This window comes from Corvus moneduloides, chromosome Z, assembly GCF_009650955.1.
Source record: "Corvus moneduloides isolate bCorMon1 chromosome Z, bCorMon1.pri, whole genome shotgun sequence".
Classification (NCBI taxonomy): domain Eukaryota; kingdom Metazoa; phylum Chordata; class Aves; order Passeriformes; family Corvidae; genus Corvus; species Corvus moneduloides.
The window spans coordinates 75,342,144-75,357,923 of record NC_045511.1 but is presented as its reverse complement, the minus strand read 5'-3'; the positions used below and the strand labels follow the sequence as shown (position 1 = coordinate 75,357,923).

Below are 15,780 nucleotides of genomic sequence, written 5' to 3'. Positions count from 1 at the left end.
ATGTTGAAAACACCCAGGAAGGTTCAGGCAACACTTCTGTCATTTAGGTAGAGACACAGAAGACACACAACAACGTATTTGTGTCCTACAAACATCAACATCCTCTGATCCTTTTGTCCTTAAGCAGTTCCAAATGGGTGTTTCTATTGTGACCAGACAAAAGAAAAAACGTCACTTACATCCTCGAGCCTTTGAGGAAGGGTTTTGCAGGACAACAATCTTCCCTGACTCCTGAAATCACAGAGTGGCTAAAACCCAGGAATACTGTCCATGCTACAATCCTGTATTATCCAGTCCTGTGTGTGTAAAATCTCCAATTACAAACGAGCGTGGAAGGAGCAGAGGAGCTCATCCCCTCCTTCCCGGGGCAGGCTCAGCAAAGGCAGCAGCAGCCTCATCTCTGCAGGTTCAGGGGTCTCCAAGGCTTTGGATTCTTCTCCCCAGGTGCTCCAAACCATCTCTCCAAGTGATCAGCTCTCCTTACCTTTAGCAGTTTTCCCAGAACACACACCTGGAGTTTTCCTTCCCCAGCCCCTCCACAGCCCAGGGGCCAGGCAGACCTGACTGCTCCGTGTTTGCCGCTGCCTTTCGCCGTTCAGAAGAACTTTCCTGTGCCTTCCTCCCTCCAGGCTGAAGCACTCTGCGGTGTGTCACCTCGTCCCTGTCCTGGTGTCCATGCTGTGGTGCCACTCCTGCGCAGGGCTGCTCAGCCCCGAGGGGTCGCGGGGCTGGCAGGGCTGGTGGGATTCACTCCGGCTCACAGCACTTCTTCCCTCTGTGCCAAGACATCTTGACTCAGGTTCAGCTGATGATTGATGAGGAGCTCTGGGTCTTTATCCTGCAAACCACCACTTAAACCAGATGACAGGACAAGCTGTTGCTGGAATGTTAAAATTAGAACAAAACCTCCCAAAATCTCAGTTCCAGTGAGTGGGATCCCTGCCCACACCAGGAGGCTGGAAATAGATGGCCTTTAAGGTCCCTTCCAACCCAAACCATTCTGCGATTCCATGATTCAGTTTGGGGGACATGAAATAGTTTCTGGAAGGGACACAAATGCATTTAATGAAACTAAACCCTTATTTGCATCAATTGCCAACAAAACATCACTGCCAAATATCAGTTTTAAAAACCATAGTGAATCCAGCTCACAAGACATACCTTAGCCTCCTCTTTTCCAGGAGAAAATCAGCATTTCCGTAACACCATTTTAGTGCTTATTTCTCATGTAGGAATAGTCAAATCACAAGCTGAGTGAGAGGGCGTTTTTATATGACCTTCTTTTGCCAAAAATATTAAAGGTGACTTTGAACAGCAAGAAAAATCAGTTTTTAGGTGTTTTAGATAATGACTCTTACTATGGGAACCATATTTATTTATTAACTGATTAAAATGCCTTCCTGGAAGTATAGGAGTATAGGAGAACAGCCACAGCATCCTACATACAATCTGGTAAATAGCTGCAGAAGAAAACATTGCACTTACTTTTGTTCATCTAGTTACCTGCCTGAGAAGGGAAAAGGAACAAGAAAAGGGACCTCGGGCACTGAAGAGTTGGAGGATAATGCCAGAATGGCTTTGTGCCATGTTTTCTCCAACACGCTTCTGGCAGCGTGAGGGGAGAGGACATATGTACAATATAGCAGAGGGGAGATGGACACAGGGAGGGGATGTGAAATGACCCCAAGTCAGGGACCTGGAGGGATGGGTCTGTCTGCTCCTTGCAGCCCAGCAAGTGGGGCAGGGACACTCCAGACACTCCTTGCAGCTGGGAAGTCCATGAGAAGAGGAAGGAGGGAGAAGCAGCCATGCTCTCCAACGGCTCCTCTTCCCCACTCCTTGTGGGGAGTTCCCTAAACACATCAGCAAGTTTTGAGTTACTGATGTAGAAATCTGAGCAGTCCCCTGTGACTGGGCTCCTTCTGCAGCCATGTCCCTCCAGCTGTCCCTGTGACACCTTTGCATAGGAGATGCTTGTGGAAATTGTGTTAGACCCAGTGCAAAACTCTGCTCTCTGTCACTGTTGCTGTGCTGGCTTAGCCAGATGGGGGGAAAGGAAAACCTAATTACTGATGTGCTGTGTTCATGAGACAAAAAAAGGCTTGGGCTGCTATGCTAATTATTTGGGTGGGGAGTTTCAGAGCATTAAGGGCAGAGAAGAGGTTTGCAGGTCTAGAGCTGCTGCCTGCCCAAGGGTTGCTGCCCCCCAGGAAAACCATGGGGGGCCAGTTTGTGTTTGTGCTCTGAGTCCAAGCAGCCAGACCAAGAAGGGGTCTGCACCATTTCCAGCTCTTCCTTTGCTGAGGAGCACCCACAAGCAAGGACCAGTGTCTCCCACAGGGCTGGAGCCAGTGCAGGGGGGGGCTCTGTCTGAGTCTGGTGGGCACAGCCCCTCTCTGGGATGCTCTGAGCTGCAGGAGAGGCAGAGGGGATGGGTTTGTGCAGCCCAGGCTGTGCCTGCTCCTGTGCAGGCTCCAGGCAGCGTCGCTGACAGCTGTGACAGTCCCCTGCAGGGGCGAGCAGGGGACACTGCTGGGCTGGCTGTGCTGAGGGCACGGTCACAGCACGGGGACCCCAAGGAAACCTGCCAGCACTGAGTTCCCTGTGCCTCCACAGCTCAGGGTACACTCCGTCCCCAGGCCACAACCTGCAATTTCAATTTGGGAAACTCTAAGGGAGGAAGTGTAGCTTGCACAACTTATCTGAACCTATTTCCCAACAATAACTATTGTTCACTCCAGCAGCTTGACATAATATAATTTGTTTTGTGAAAAATAAATACAATTTGCAGCCTGTAACTGTAGTGAGACATACTGTGATTTTATTAGCAACAGTAGATGGATTTTTTTCATTGTTTCTGAAAGAAATCAACATGGTTCTGTTTGCAGAATGCATTAAAAACTCATCTTGAAACTCTTGAGATGGTATAGCATTGGTTGGTTTCAGTTCTTAACAACTTTAGCTGAGTTACAGGAAGCTGTGGCTTCCATATGCTGAAAAGGTAATATCCCTTTATTTTCTGTGAAGTAGCACACACACACACACCACCATGGTTCAGTAAGAGATTCTGCTTTGAAACCAGGAGAAGCAGAGTTATTTTTTTCATTTCTGCGCTTTATAATGAATCACTGTGTCTTTTGTTGAAGTAATCCTCTGTGAATCCTCTGAGCAAGTCAAACAAGGTGATTTGTTAATTGGGAAAATGTAATTTTGGTGTCTGAAAATCTGAGAAATAAAGCTGTGGAAAAGTAAAAATCCAGAAAAGTGAAAAAAAAAAAGAGTCAACATATATTCTTGCAGGAGAACTTGCACTCTCTTGTAAAAGTTTATTTTCCTCTTTCAGTTGCTACAGGAATTTCCCTCCATGAGTGCTGCAGACTATTTAAACTGACCTTAATCTCACCTACTTTTGCCCAGCTTCCATCCCTCCTCTCCACTCTTCACTGTGTGTTTCCCTTATTACTGATTTTATCTGTGCTTTTGATTCACAAATACAGTTCTGCAGAAAAAGCATTGTGCTTTTCAAAAATCACAATCCAGACCATTACCTTTAATCAATGCCTCTCTCTCCTACAAAAGCATTCACTCACATGCAGGTAAAAAATACCCAGCAGCAGAGAATCCCCCAGAACCATCCCAGATTCCTGCTTTCCTTGTGGAACTGTCCCTGCCCGTGGCAGGGCTGGAATGAGCTGATCCTCAAGGTCCTTTCCAGCCCAGACCATTCTGGGACTCTGGGATTCTCAGCCTCATTGTTTGGGAAGGTGGAACTGGCATCAGCCTGGACTTTTAACTTCAGGGGCTGATTCCACCTGAGTCTCTTCCCCGAGCCTGGGCAGGTGTTGGTGATTCCTGGTCTGCAGCTGGCACAGCCTGGAGCCGTTTCCTCTCCATGAGCTGTTTGCTGGTTTCCACTTTCCACAACCCATGACTGAGGGGTGGGGAGATGAGAAGTGATGCCATTAATATTGCCTTGAGAGGCTGCTTTCTGCCCTGACCACTCCATGAACCCACAGAAGTGAATTTGTTCCACAAAATGCAAAAAGTGATGGTTTTTTAAGGTGTGGGGGCAGAGACAGGCTTTATCTCATTCATACCTGTAACAGCATGAAAAACAGGCTCTCAAGATTGCTAAGAACAGAACAAATGATACCTCTAATTATGCAAATTAGAAACCAAACGAACTATCCCTTATCCTGTGTGTAAACAATGGCACCTTTTTCCTCATGTAAAGCAATGAGACAAGGAGTGCATCATTAACTTCCCTGCAGCAGCAGAGCTGTGCAGCAGCCCTGGCTGTCAGCTGGGCCCTTCAGGCAGCACTCAGCATTCCCTGTGTCCCCACCCCTACAGGATTCGGGAATGCCCTGATCCCCTCCCAGTGCAAGCAGGACCTGGCCTTGCCAAGAGCTCTCCAGAGGCACTGGTACCAAAGCACTCACTGAGGAGCTCTGGGTTGGATGGTGATAAATTCTGACTCCCACTGCAGGGCAATAATCCAGAGCAGGTGTCCAAGGGACCTGGTGGCACCAGGGCTGTGCTGGTGGGCAATGCTCCTGGTCACACCAGGGAAGAGGCTTCAGCAGGAATAGAATTGAACCTGTCCCACCTCACATCCTGAGAATGTAGCTGGTTTCAAGCCTCACTCTCTCCAGGTTTTCCTCCACATCCCTTTGTCCATCTTCACACATTGCTACCAGCACAAAAATTGCTCAGCATAAAAATTACGTGCTGCATAGTAGGGACTCTTGTCAGAACCACTGCACCAGGGGAGGATCCTGGTCCAGCAGCAACGACAGCCTGAAGGAAGGATTTGGGAGTTCCCTGTGCCAGCCTCAACCCAAGTGCCTCTGACTGTCACAGTCCTCAGAACTGACCAGAAATAAGTTCCAAAAAAGAGAGAAAAGACAGGACCTAAAAAGGCAGAGGGTAAGACCTGAAGTTTCTGCTAACATGCCACAAATCATGATCCCACCTGTGACAGGTGTGGGGGCAGAACAACATTTTGGAGGCAGCTGTTGGGTATCTGGGCTGTCAGACTGTGCACTCTGTGCTCTTGGACTGGCAGAGGGAGGAATTTTCTGTGGAGAACTCAACTTAAAGGCAGGAAAGCGGCTGGGAGAGGCATTTTTCAGCCTGGAGAAGCTCCAGGGACACCTGAGAGCTCCTTCCAGTGCCCAAAGGGGTTCCAGGAGAGCTGGAGAGGGACTTTGAACAAGGGCCAGGAGTGCCAGGACTCAGGGAATGGCTTCCCAGTGCCAGAGAGCAGGGATGGATGGGATCTTGGGCAGGAATTGTTCCCTGGCAGGGTGGGCAGGGGCTGGGATGGAATTTCCCAGAGCAAGCAGCTGTGGCTGCCCCTGGATCCCTGGCAGTGTCCAAGGCCAGGCTGGACATTGGGGCTGGGAGCAGCCTGGGACTGTGGGAGTGGGAGCAGCCTGGGACTGTGGGAGGTGTCCTTGCCATGGCAGGGGTGGCACTGGATGGGCTTTAAGGTCGCTCCAATCCAAACCATTCTGGGATGTTGTGAGTCCAAGAGCAGACACCCAAGGACCAAGGGGCACATTTGGACATTTTTTCCTCCTGTGTCCTGCTCTGTGTGCAGAGGGACTTTTTGGCCTAAAACTTGTGCTTTGACATAGGAATCTTGTGCTGTTTTTTATTATTCAGTGTATGAGAAGTGATGTGGAAAAATGAGCCAGGCAATAACTGTTTGGTGTGATGAGCTTTTCTGCAGGCCGGCTCTCAGCTGGTGGCAGTGGCTGATCCCTCTCTACACACAGCATGTGCTGCAGGAGCTGCCTCTGTCCTCCCCAGACCCCAAACACTGAACATCCCTGCTCGGTTCCCCTGGATCAGAGCTGCCCTGGCTCTCTGGAGAGGGGGCTGAGATGAATGAGCAGCCAAGAGCAATCCCAAGAACAGAATCTGGATTTCTGGTGGCAAGCCCCAGCTCGGGGCTGGGAGCAGTGGGGAATGCTGCTGCTTACAGGAATGCTAAAATAGTCATTCTGTGCACGTCAGAGAGATTTACCTTAACAAGACTGCACAAAGATGAAATTGATGCTGATGCTATCCAAACAATGTGTGCTCTTAAAGGACATGACTGACAGACTGTTGCCTCCTATTTGTGTGTGAGGTGAAGGTTTCTGCCAACAGTTAACTGCTGCAGCACGTAAACAACCCTCAGCTGAGGGCTGGATATTTTAGTTTTGTGTTTTCTACAAAGGTTGTAATAAACTGCTCTCTTGAAAGCTTTCCCTTTGCACATAGCATCAGATGGCTCTCCATTCAGAATAAAAAAACCCCACAACTTTAAAAAATGCTTTAACTATGTTTTGTTTACAGCACAGTATGAATTCCTGGTGAATGGGGGGAAAGGAAAGAAAAGCCTTAGTAACAATCAAAATAGACAAGGTGTCTCTCAGTGAGGTTTGCTGTTGGTAAATTACTGTTGGGTAAAGGCTCAGCTACAATCAGCCACTGGAAGTTGAAACATCCATGCTGATGCTAGCTGCCTCTTCCCAAATGAGGCTGAGAATCAGTCCCAGAATGGTTTGGGCTGAACGGACCTCAAAGGCCATCCCATCCCACCCCCTGCCATGGGCAAGGACACCTTCCACTATCCCAGGCTGCTCCAAGCCCCAGTGTCCAGCCTGGCCTTGGACACTGCCAGGTATCCAATCCAACGGGAATTTTTAAATGGCTGCCTACAGAAAGGATCTAACTCAGCTGGAACAATGTCTGTTCAGCATAATCGCTCCTGGCAGGTGTGAGCCCAGCTTCCAGGCCATGCCCAGCTGTGGATGTGTGTGAACAGCACACCCCTGACCCAAGCAAACTTATGTTACCTCACAACAGGGCTGTGCCTCAGGGGAGGATTCCTGACATCAGCCCATCCAGCACGGGCAGAGCAGAGCCTTCCCCCAGCCCCTGGCCCTGTTCCCCAGCACTCTCCCACAGCCCCATCCCCGCGGCTGCTCGGGGGCTGTGACCTGCTGGGGGTCCCAGACTGCGGCCCCACAGAGCAGGGGGCTCAGAGCCTCTCCGGGGCTCAGCGGGGCTCTGTCCCGCCACCAGGCTTCCGCCACGCTGCTCAGGAGAGGCTCTCTGAGGGGCTGCGCCCGGCGCTGCCCTGCCCACGGGCCGCAGAGCGGGGACGGCGCACGGCAGCGCCGTGAGGGTAGAGCAGCGCCCTGAGGGGACGGCAGCGCCGTGAGGGGACGGCAGCGCCCTGAGGGGAGAGCAGCGCCCTGAGGGGACGGCAGCGCCCTGAAGGGAGAGCAGCGCCCTGAGGGGAGAGCAGCGCCCTGAGGGGACGGCAGCGCCATAAGGGGAGGGCAGCGCCCTGAGGGAAGGGCAGCGCCCTGAGGGGAGGGCAGCGCCCTGAGGGGACGGCAGCGCCCTGAGGGGAGAGCAGCGCCCTGAGGGGAGGGCAGCGCCCTGAGGGGACGGCAGCGCCCTGAGGGGAGAGCAGCGCCCTGAGGGGAGGGCAGCGCCGTGAGGGGACGGCAGCGCCCTGAGGGGAGAGCAGCGCCCTGAGGGGAGGGCAGCGCCGTGAGGGGACGGCAGCGCCGTGAGGGGAGAGCAACGCCCTGAGGGGAGGGCAGCGCCGTGAGGGGACGGCAGCGCCGTGAGGGGAGAGCAACGCCCTGAGGGGACGGCAGCGCCCTGAGGGGACGGCAGCGCCCTGAGGGGAGAGCAGCGCCGCGAGGGGAGGGCAGCGCCATAAGGGGAGAGCAGCGCCGCGAGGGGAGAGCAGCGCCCTGAGGGGAGAGCAGCGCCCTGAGGGGACGGCAGCGCCGTGAGGGGAGAGCAGCGCCGCGAGGGGAGAGCAGCGCCCTGAGGGGAGAGCAGCGCCGTGGGGGGACGGCAGCGCCGCGCCGGCACCCCCGGCACCCGCGGGTGGGGACAGGGCCAGAGCACCGACAGCCTGGAACTCCCAGCCCCGTCCGCAAGGCAGGCGTCTCAGAGGGACAACACAAAATCCAGTTTCCGTGGCTTTGGGGTGGTACCCGCTGAAAATGTTTTATTGTTCATAAACGTGATTCTACTCTCGGTTCATTTAGAATCCCGTTTACTTTTGGAGAATCATTTCCAATATTACAAAACTGTAAATTCCAGATCACTGTAGAGGTCTGACTGCCCAAGTCTGAATTTCTTCGTCAGTGTGAGCAGTGGAGCTGAAGCGAGTCAGGGGCTTGTGCTGGGACACTCAAAAGGTGTGTGCACCATGTACAGCCCTCAGATTCGGAAAAAAGAACGGGGTCAGGCAACAAAAAGTGCACTTTTCAATGCAGTTCTGTCCATAACTTTCTTTCCAATAGCTGGTAAACCTTCAGGCAAGCTCTCACAGGCACACACTGTTTAGCTCATAACCTGTGTGTGACAAGACCACTTTGGCACTGGTGCAGGACCAGGATTTGTTCTTGCGAATAATTCATCTGCACTCCCAGTTGGGAACATTATAAACTATTCTGACACTCCTGCCTCGTGCTGCCAGCAAAGGAAGGGTTGTATTGCCTCGGGTCCTGCAAGGAGCTCCATTTTCCTCACTTGCAGACAGCCCAAATGCTGTGCCCAGCTCTGCAGGCACTGTGCCTGGCAGGGCAGCCGTCAGTGCTGCAGAAAGAAAATGGCACAGGAGAGAAAAGGGAAAGTTTTAAATCCTTGAGGGTGACCACAGAGATCTGTTGAGCTCAGGGAAACTCACGTACAGCACTGGGACACTTGCTGTGAACCGGTCTCAAAACTTAGGGGACCTAAACATGAGAGACCAAGAGAGACTGAGATTTGAAAATGTCAGGTATTCCTTTATTCCAATACTGGGATCAGCAGAGCATTAAAGGATTAGTGTGGAAAGGCGGGGAGGAGTCAAAATGCTTCTCCCTGTTGTTCTCTTCCCTACATTTCAAAAACATGGAAGGTAGAAATCATTAGAAGTGAAGAACATAAAAAGTTTCAAACAGTTGTACAGATGATGTTAGCTGAGATTTGGTGAAACACAAGCAAAATAACAGAAAGATTTCTAACCCAGAGCCTAAGCCAACCCTTGCTGAAGGCCCTGGGAACATTTTTAAGGGATACTGAAGATTCAACTTCTAGGATTGAGGACGTGGAACAATCGGGGTGAAGTCACTCACCCTGGGAAAGGGCACAGGGCACAGGGGAGGGGTCCCTGCAGCTCAGCTCTGTTTGTGGTGTGAGTGGGGTCATCCCCCTGCTCCTGCTGTGAGCCAGGGACAGGGCTGTGCCCATCCTGGGCAGGGGAGAGGATACAGAACATGCTGCACCACGAGGAATGTCCCAAAACACCTTCACACCAAAGTGTTGGGAATGTAAAACCCAGAGCACTGCTGGAGCCTCCAGTGGAGGAGGTTGATTCCCCTTTGATGCAAGGAGCTGCTGTATAGAGAACAGTTTAAATGTAAATTTCTATTTAAATAAAGTTTAAACTGAAATCCTTTAAATTACAGGATCTAGGGCTTTAAAAAAAAAAAAAAATTCCTGTTGAGCAGCCTCCTTCTTTATCAGGAGGAAGAAAAAGGCAATTGTAGATGAGATGGTTGTAGGACACACCAGTGGATATGAACAGAAAACAAAACCTGTTGTAGCAGTTAAGAGGGGGAGGATTTCCTAATGAAATCAGGTGGAGATTTTTGTCTTACTGCTGGGGAAAGGGGGGGGAAGGAAAGCTGCAGCTTCTCAGCCTGATGGCTTGTGGGACAGAGCAAAGGTATCATCAGCCACAGATCCCTTCTAAGCCTTAATTGCTTCTCAAAAAAATGTGTCAAAAGGCTTACACAGATTTAGTTTGCAATTTAATTAAAGGGTAGAGAAGTTTTCTTTTCCTATGTGGGAGCTATCAAGAATAGGAACTTACCTAGAAGATCAGCTCATTTAACATAGCTACTTAATTCCATTAATAGAGCCTTTGCTTAGGCAAAGAACTGCAAATAGAGCCGGTATTTCACTTTATACAGAAATACTTCAGTGAGATGAGGTGAACTTGGGGTGTGCATAAAACACAACTGAGGGGAGCATAAACCCAGACAGCAGCTGTGGGGAGCAGGGTGGTCCCAGGGACACTGTCCTGCCTGCAGCGTGGCAGCCTCAGAGCTGGGAATGTTCTTGGGAAGGCTCGGAGCACCTTGGTGTTCTGTACCTCACATTATTAAAACTTAATTACTTCAAGATCAGTTTGGAAAACAAATCCAAATTACAAGCTGCTCACCCCCTGGCGGTGCACTTTGTGGGTAGGCTGCCTCAAACCAGGACAAAAATGCAGTTTCAAGGCCTTCTCCTCAATTATACCCCACTGCCCTGTTCCTGCCCCCTCTGGAGCCCCGGTTTTCCAGTGGTGGAGCACTGGGGGCTGTTCGATCCCAGTGCAGCCTCCCCACTGCAGAACAAGCATTTGCCCCTGTGCCCCAGCTATGGCTTTGTCCCCGTGGTGGATCAGCCCTGGGGAGCAGAGACCAGGCCCTGCCTTGTCCCCCGCCCCGGGAATGGCAGCAGAATAAACCCCAGCCCGAGGGCAGCCCTGCTCCCTGAACAGAACTGTAAATGTGTGCTCACACCAGACACGGAATGCTCTGAACACCCAAGACTCAATTCCTAAAGCTTTGTGCAGAGAGCAAAATGCAAAGAGGAGTATTTCAGTATGTAGGCAGAGGGGAAAGCTCAGCACTCAACTGAAACTTTTATTTAGTGTTACGTAAGAGTGAGATAATTTTATCTAGTCATCTTTGTGGCACACTCTTGAGTTTTAATTCACCCTAGATATTGGGATTATTATGATTTCTACTTCCTTATTGCTGATTATGCATTTGAAATTTGCTGCGTTGTGTTTTCCAATCCCTTCTTTCCCAAGAATCATCCTTTTTCCTACAGCATGTTGCAAAGTCATAGAAACGGACTGCTTAAAGAATAAAAATAAAAGGTTAAAAATTCCATTAACATCAGAAGTATTTTTCAGTATTGTTACTAGGGGCAGCTTCCAGTATTTAAAATTAAAACAAACTTATTTTGTAGCACCTGAAGAAACACTTTTACTTACTCTCAAGGAAAGATCTGGAAGGAGGGCACTAAAAAAAATTACAGATTCATTGCAAGTGGAAAAGAACATAAATATTTGAAAACTATAAATGTCCTAAGTCTCTCTCTACAGGTCACTGGCTAAGCCAGTCCAGTTTCAGACAATACCTCACAGTGAACAGTGGCCTACAAGGACTTGCATCTCACAAATCAAGGTGATTGTTTCAGAAATTGCAAAAGATTTTTAAGAAGAAAATATCCTTTGCTTTTCTACTTGTCCTTAAGTCTGGGCAGGGAAGAAATCTAGAATGTAATTAAGGAAGTTGCACTTCTCTCAGTGCAACACACTCCACCAAACCTTTATTTCCCTACAAAACATGAATTTGTATCAGAACTGCTACAACAGTTCTACTGAAATAATTTAATTAAAGTAGCAGTATTTTTACATGGAGTCGGAATATTTGGATAATTTACTTTCACACAGTAAATCAACTATCAGTAACAAACTTTACTTTCATTGCAGGAAACATGCTTTTTGTTGTACCTGACTCAGCTGACATTTCAGTGATCCCTAAGTTGATTCATACACCTTGTAAACTTTTGTGTTAGCAAATTCATGTCAATTCTGCAAAGACCTCTGGAAAATCCTCTGGAGAATTCCCTCAGTGAAAATGTTGTCTGGCAGCAACAGAGGTAATGGCTCCTGGTAATGTGCTTTGTTTGCACATTCTGTAGTAACTTTTTTATATAACCAAACATAACGAGGCAGTGACTGCACCCAGCCTGTCCCTCCCTCTGCTCCATCCCAGTGCTCTGCCAGGTCTGGCTGCTCACCTGTGGCTGTGAGGTCTGAAGGCAACACCTTCAAGAGAAGATGCACAAAGGTGTTCCAATGTTTCTGCCGAGAGCAGGGAGGAGAGGACAATGACCAAGCTCAAGGAAGTGATAAAGCACTGCCTTTAAACACTGGTGAAAGCCATGAAGTGCAGAAGTCTTAAAGGCAGGCTGTCCCTGTATGTGCAGCACAGAGCTGCCCTTCTCACATGGCTCTTTCACCATGTAAGTGCTGCCACTAGAAGCCAATACCCTGTGCAGGTTTCCAAACACTTTAATGTTTGGGAAATGAGATTTAAGCATTCCTTCGTGAAGGCGTCCCAAGACTAGGATGAATTCCCACTGTGACCAGGCACCACCTAAGCACAGGGCACTCCTCTTCACCCTTAGAGGATCAGACCTGTTGACTCAGCACACAGACAAACCTTTATTACTCTGATGTAAAAATAGGGCCCATCTCCAAGATGATCCCACTACCAAAGCTGTACTTCAAATTATTTTTAGGATGAAGATTAGTGTGCTGGAACTGAAAAGAACAATTAACAAAAAAGGCAAGAGCAGCTTCTCATGTCTCTCTGAGGACTCCTGCTATGACACACAGAGAAACCTCAACCTAACCACAGCAGAAGGAATGAAGACAAAAACCTCTTATAAAATTATGGCTTTTCCCTGTTTTTCAGTAAGTTTTTGTTTCTTTATACCCCACTCACTGTCCCAAGGCTGAGGAGGGTCTGCCTGGCCAGAAAATCTGCTGCTCCACAGCTGCTCACCTTGGCTGGGCTCCTGCCCCACAGCAAGCAGAGCAAGGCCCAGACATAGCTGCACTGTCCCTGCTGTGCCTCGTCACAAATGTGCCCTGAAACCAGCAGCAAACACACCAGGAGCAGTTTGCATCTCCTCACAGAGCACCCTCCCATCATCACAGCATTTTATCCATTCCCTAGGAATTAAATCAGCAGTGAATAAAAGAGTGCCTTCAATAATTATCCGGCATGTCCACAAGACACCTCATGGGGACAGCCAGATAAGCTCCCCTGCTGACAGAGCAGGGCTCACCATCATTATTTGTCTCCAGTGTGAGCACAGATGCTAAAGCCTGCTGTGGTTGTTCTCCACAGCATGAGCAGCCCAGCAATACCAAATCCACTTCCCCAGGCTTAACTGCAGCTCCCCATTTCTTTCACTGCATCCAGGTCTTTATTTCCTTCCTTGTCAGAGCATCTGAATGAATCAGAGCATCTGAATGCTCCCTTGAGGATGAGGACTAAAAGTGCATTTAGCACATACAGGAATTTAGCAATGGCTCATTTACTCTGTTTGATGACAATGGTCAGAGGTCCTCAGCCCCACAGCACTGCATCTGTGCACGTTAATAACAGAGCACTGCATTCATTCTGCTTCACAAGGCTTGGCTTTGATAAACACACACCTGTAGTCACACCTGGAAACATTAATTCTCCTCTTCAGCTCCTCCAGTTTAGGCCCATGCACGGCAGAGCCTGGGAGGAGAAGCTCCCACTGATCCCTGCTGCTGGAGTGGCAGACAAACTGTTTGTTTCACTGATGTCCTGCCAGCTGAGGAGCCTGCAGAGAGCTGTTAAGGTTAGCAGTTGGTTATGACAGGTAGAAAATGAGCCCCGGTTCTGCAGTCCTTCAGGGAGAGGCTGCTCCAGCCACGTCCCTTGCACGGGGTCAGTCCCTCAGGGACAAGCCCTGCCACCAGCCCTGCTCCTGGGGCTCCTCTCTGCCAGGAGCCTGCTCCAGCACAGCCTTCCCTGGGGATCACAGCCCCTCTCAGGACTCCCTGCTGGCTGAGGGTTCCTCAGAGCTGCGGGGCATCCAAACCCACGAAAGCACTGCATAATTCTTCGGACTATTTGCTGAGGTTTAGGCACGTCAGCATCCTTGTCCATTTTCACAGCAATGTATTTAGTCTGGTTATTGGTACCAAAAACCAATCTGGATATCATATTCCCATATGAAATTTGGCCTTGGTAGCTGCAAATTTAAAAATTAAGAAGCGCATCTGAATTTTTCAGCTTCACTTTGCATTTGACAGAGCACTGGGGATGCCAGCTGCACACTCTGAATTGCCCTTTTCACTCATCCTACAATACCCCAACATTATTTTTGGCATTAAGTCTTTCTCCAGACTGTGCCAGATAGGGAAAAGATCAGGAAGAAAGGGTGCTCTAAAAAAACAGTGAATTTTTAATGCATTAATATTGGAACAAGGAAAAAAGTCTCTTTATAGTACCCATTCTTAGCAGTTGCTGGCTGTACAGCAGAGTTGAGACTCAACTACATTTTCCCAACACACAAACATTTCTTCAGAAATTGAAGTACAATAAAGGTGAAACACATTATTTTATTTATAAAATATTTTCCTAATAATTTATCAATACTTTTTGCACGGTTTTCAAACAAAGTAGATCCAATCCCCATAGATATTTTGCAATTAAGGAAAAGGATGAAAAGGAAGGGAGTGGAGAGAGAAAATTACACATGATGCAGCATCTGTGATCTCTCAGAAAGCCAAAAAGTTAATGGAATGCACCTGGAACTATACCCTGATAAAATCCATTAGTCTCCAGACATGTATTTTGCACCTCCAGCATGTTCCATCTTTAACCACGATTTGAGGATTAAAAACTGTCCTTTCTTTCATCTTCAGGTTCACACGTATTTTTCCATTTCTGTAGTTCCTGAGAATCATTTATCTTCCATGCTTCAGCAAAGGACTTCATTTTTTTCCTGTGGGAGAAAAAAAAAGCCTAATCAAAATACAGACACATTTTTAAGTGAAGCACATCAAACCCTGAAAGTCCTACAGTCATCTGCAAAATTTTATACACAGTCAAAAATAGCACAGCTCAAAATGTTTTCTGATTTTCAAACAACCAGTTAATATTTCTAAGATATGTGTTCCTGCTCTAGGTCAGCAACAAATTAATTTCATAACTAACTTACAGCACCACCAGCAATGACAAAATGATGTAAAAAATAGAAATAACAAATTGTTAAAGGAAATAAACAGCATTGTAGTCAGCCCTGTTAAATTTTCATCATTCTGTTCCTACAAATTTGCACTTGTAGAATCATAAAAAGAAAAAGCATTTTCAATATAAATGAGTGCACATATCCTTCCTATTTTCTTCTCAGCATTTTTTGATTTATAAGAGCTGTGACAAATTACAAGACGTTTAAAATGGGTTAACACACATTCCTGACGACAGTAATGTCAAAACTGGATTAAATTACCCAGTGGATTTTCTTAAATAATATGAAAGTATTTAAAAAAATAAGACAAGGCATCTGGCCCACGGGTATTGTGACAGCACAAGTACAGTGCTACCAACAGGGCTGAGTTTGACTCCCCAGAGCTGGGAACTCCTGCTCCCACCAGACAGACCAGAGCCACTCCTGGAGCTGTCACATCGCCCTTGGGAAGAAGGCTCAGGGCTCCCAGACTGAGTGGTGGAGGACAAAGGACTCACCACAGCTTCAGATGAAGTATTTACCCTTTTCCACTGTGAGAATAGAAGGAACTTGCCCTGGAAACCCGAAACAGAGCGGGCAGGTTTCGTGTCCCAGGGCTGCTCAGGGGGACACGTCATTAACTCTGCTCTGTCGCCCTCACCGTGGCCCTCTCTGGGCACCCTAAATCAGGCTTCCCACTGCATCACCCCACACTGCTCTTACTGCTCATGGGGTTTGGGTGCAGGGAACTCCCTTTCTAGCAATGAGGACATGCTGGAACTCTCCTGGACCCGTCCCAGTGACACGCCACCAGAATTCTCACAGAACAAAGAGAAATGGAAAGGATATATATTACATTATTTCACATTTTATTATCCAGTAAGTCTGGCCTTCCAACTCAGATTCTCACCTTTCTGAACAATTTTTTCT

General features: G+C 48.5%; 1 protein-coding gene across 2 annotated transcripts in view; it reads right to left on the bottom strand.

Moving 5' to 3' along the window:
• Positions 1-14,061: 14,061 nt before the first annotated feature.
• The window catches only part of MSH3 (mutS homolog 3), a 90,273-nt gene continuing 88,554 nt past the window's right edge, over positions 14,062-15,780 (bottom strand). For both annotated transcript variants that reach the window (XM_032095904.1, XM_032095905.1), the window contains exon 24: positions 14,062-14,625. In XM_032095904.1, the coding sequence (XP_031951795.1) occupies positions 14,517-14,625 (109 nt within the window). In that variant the 3' untranslated portion in view covers positions 14,062-14,516. The remainder of the gene's footprint in view (positions 14,626-15,780) is intronic.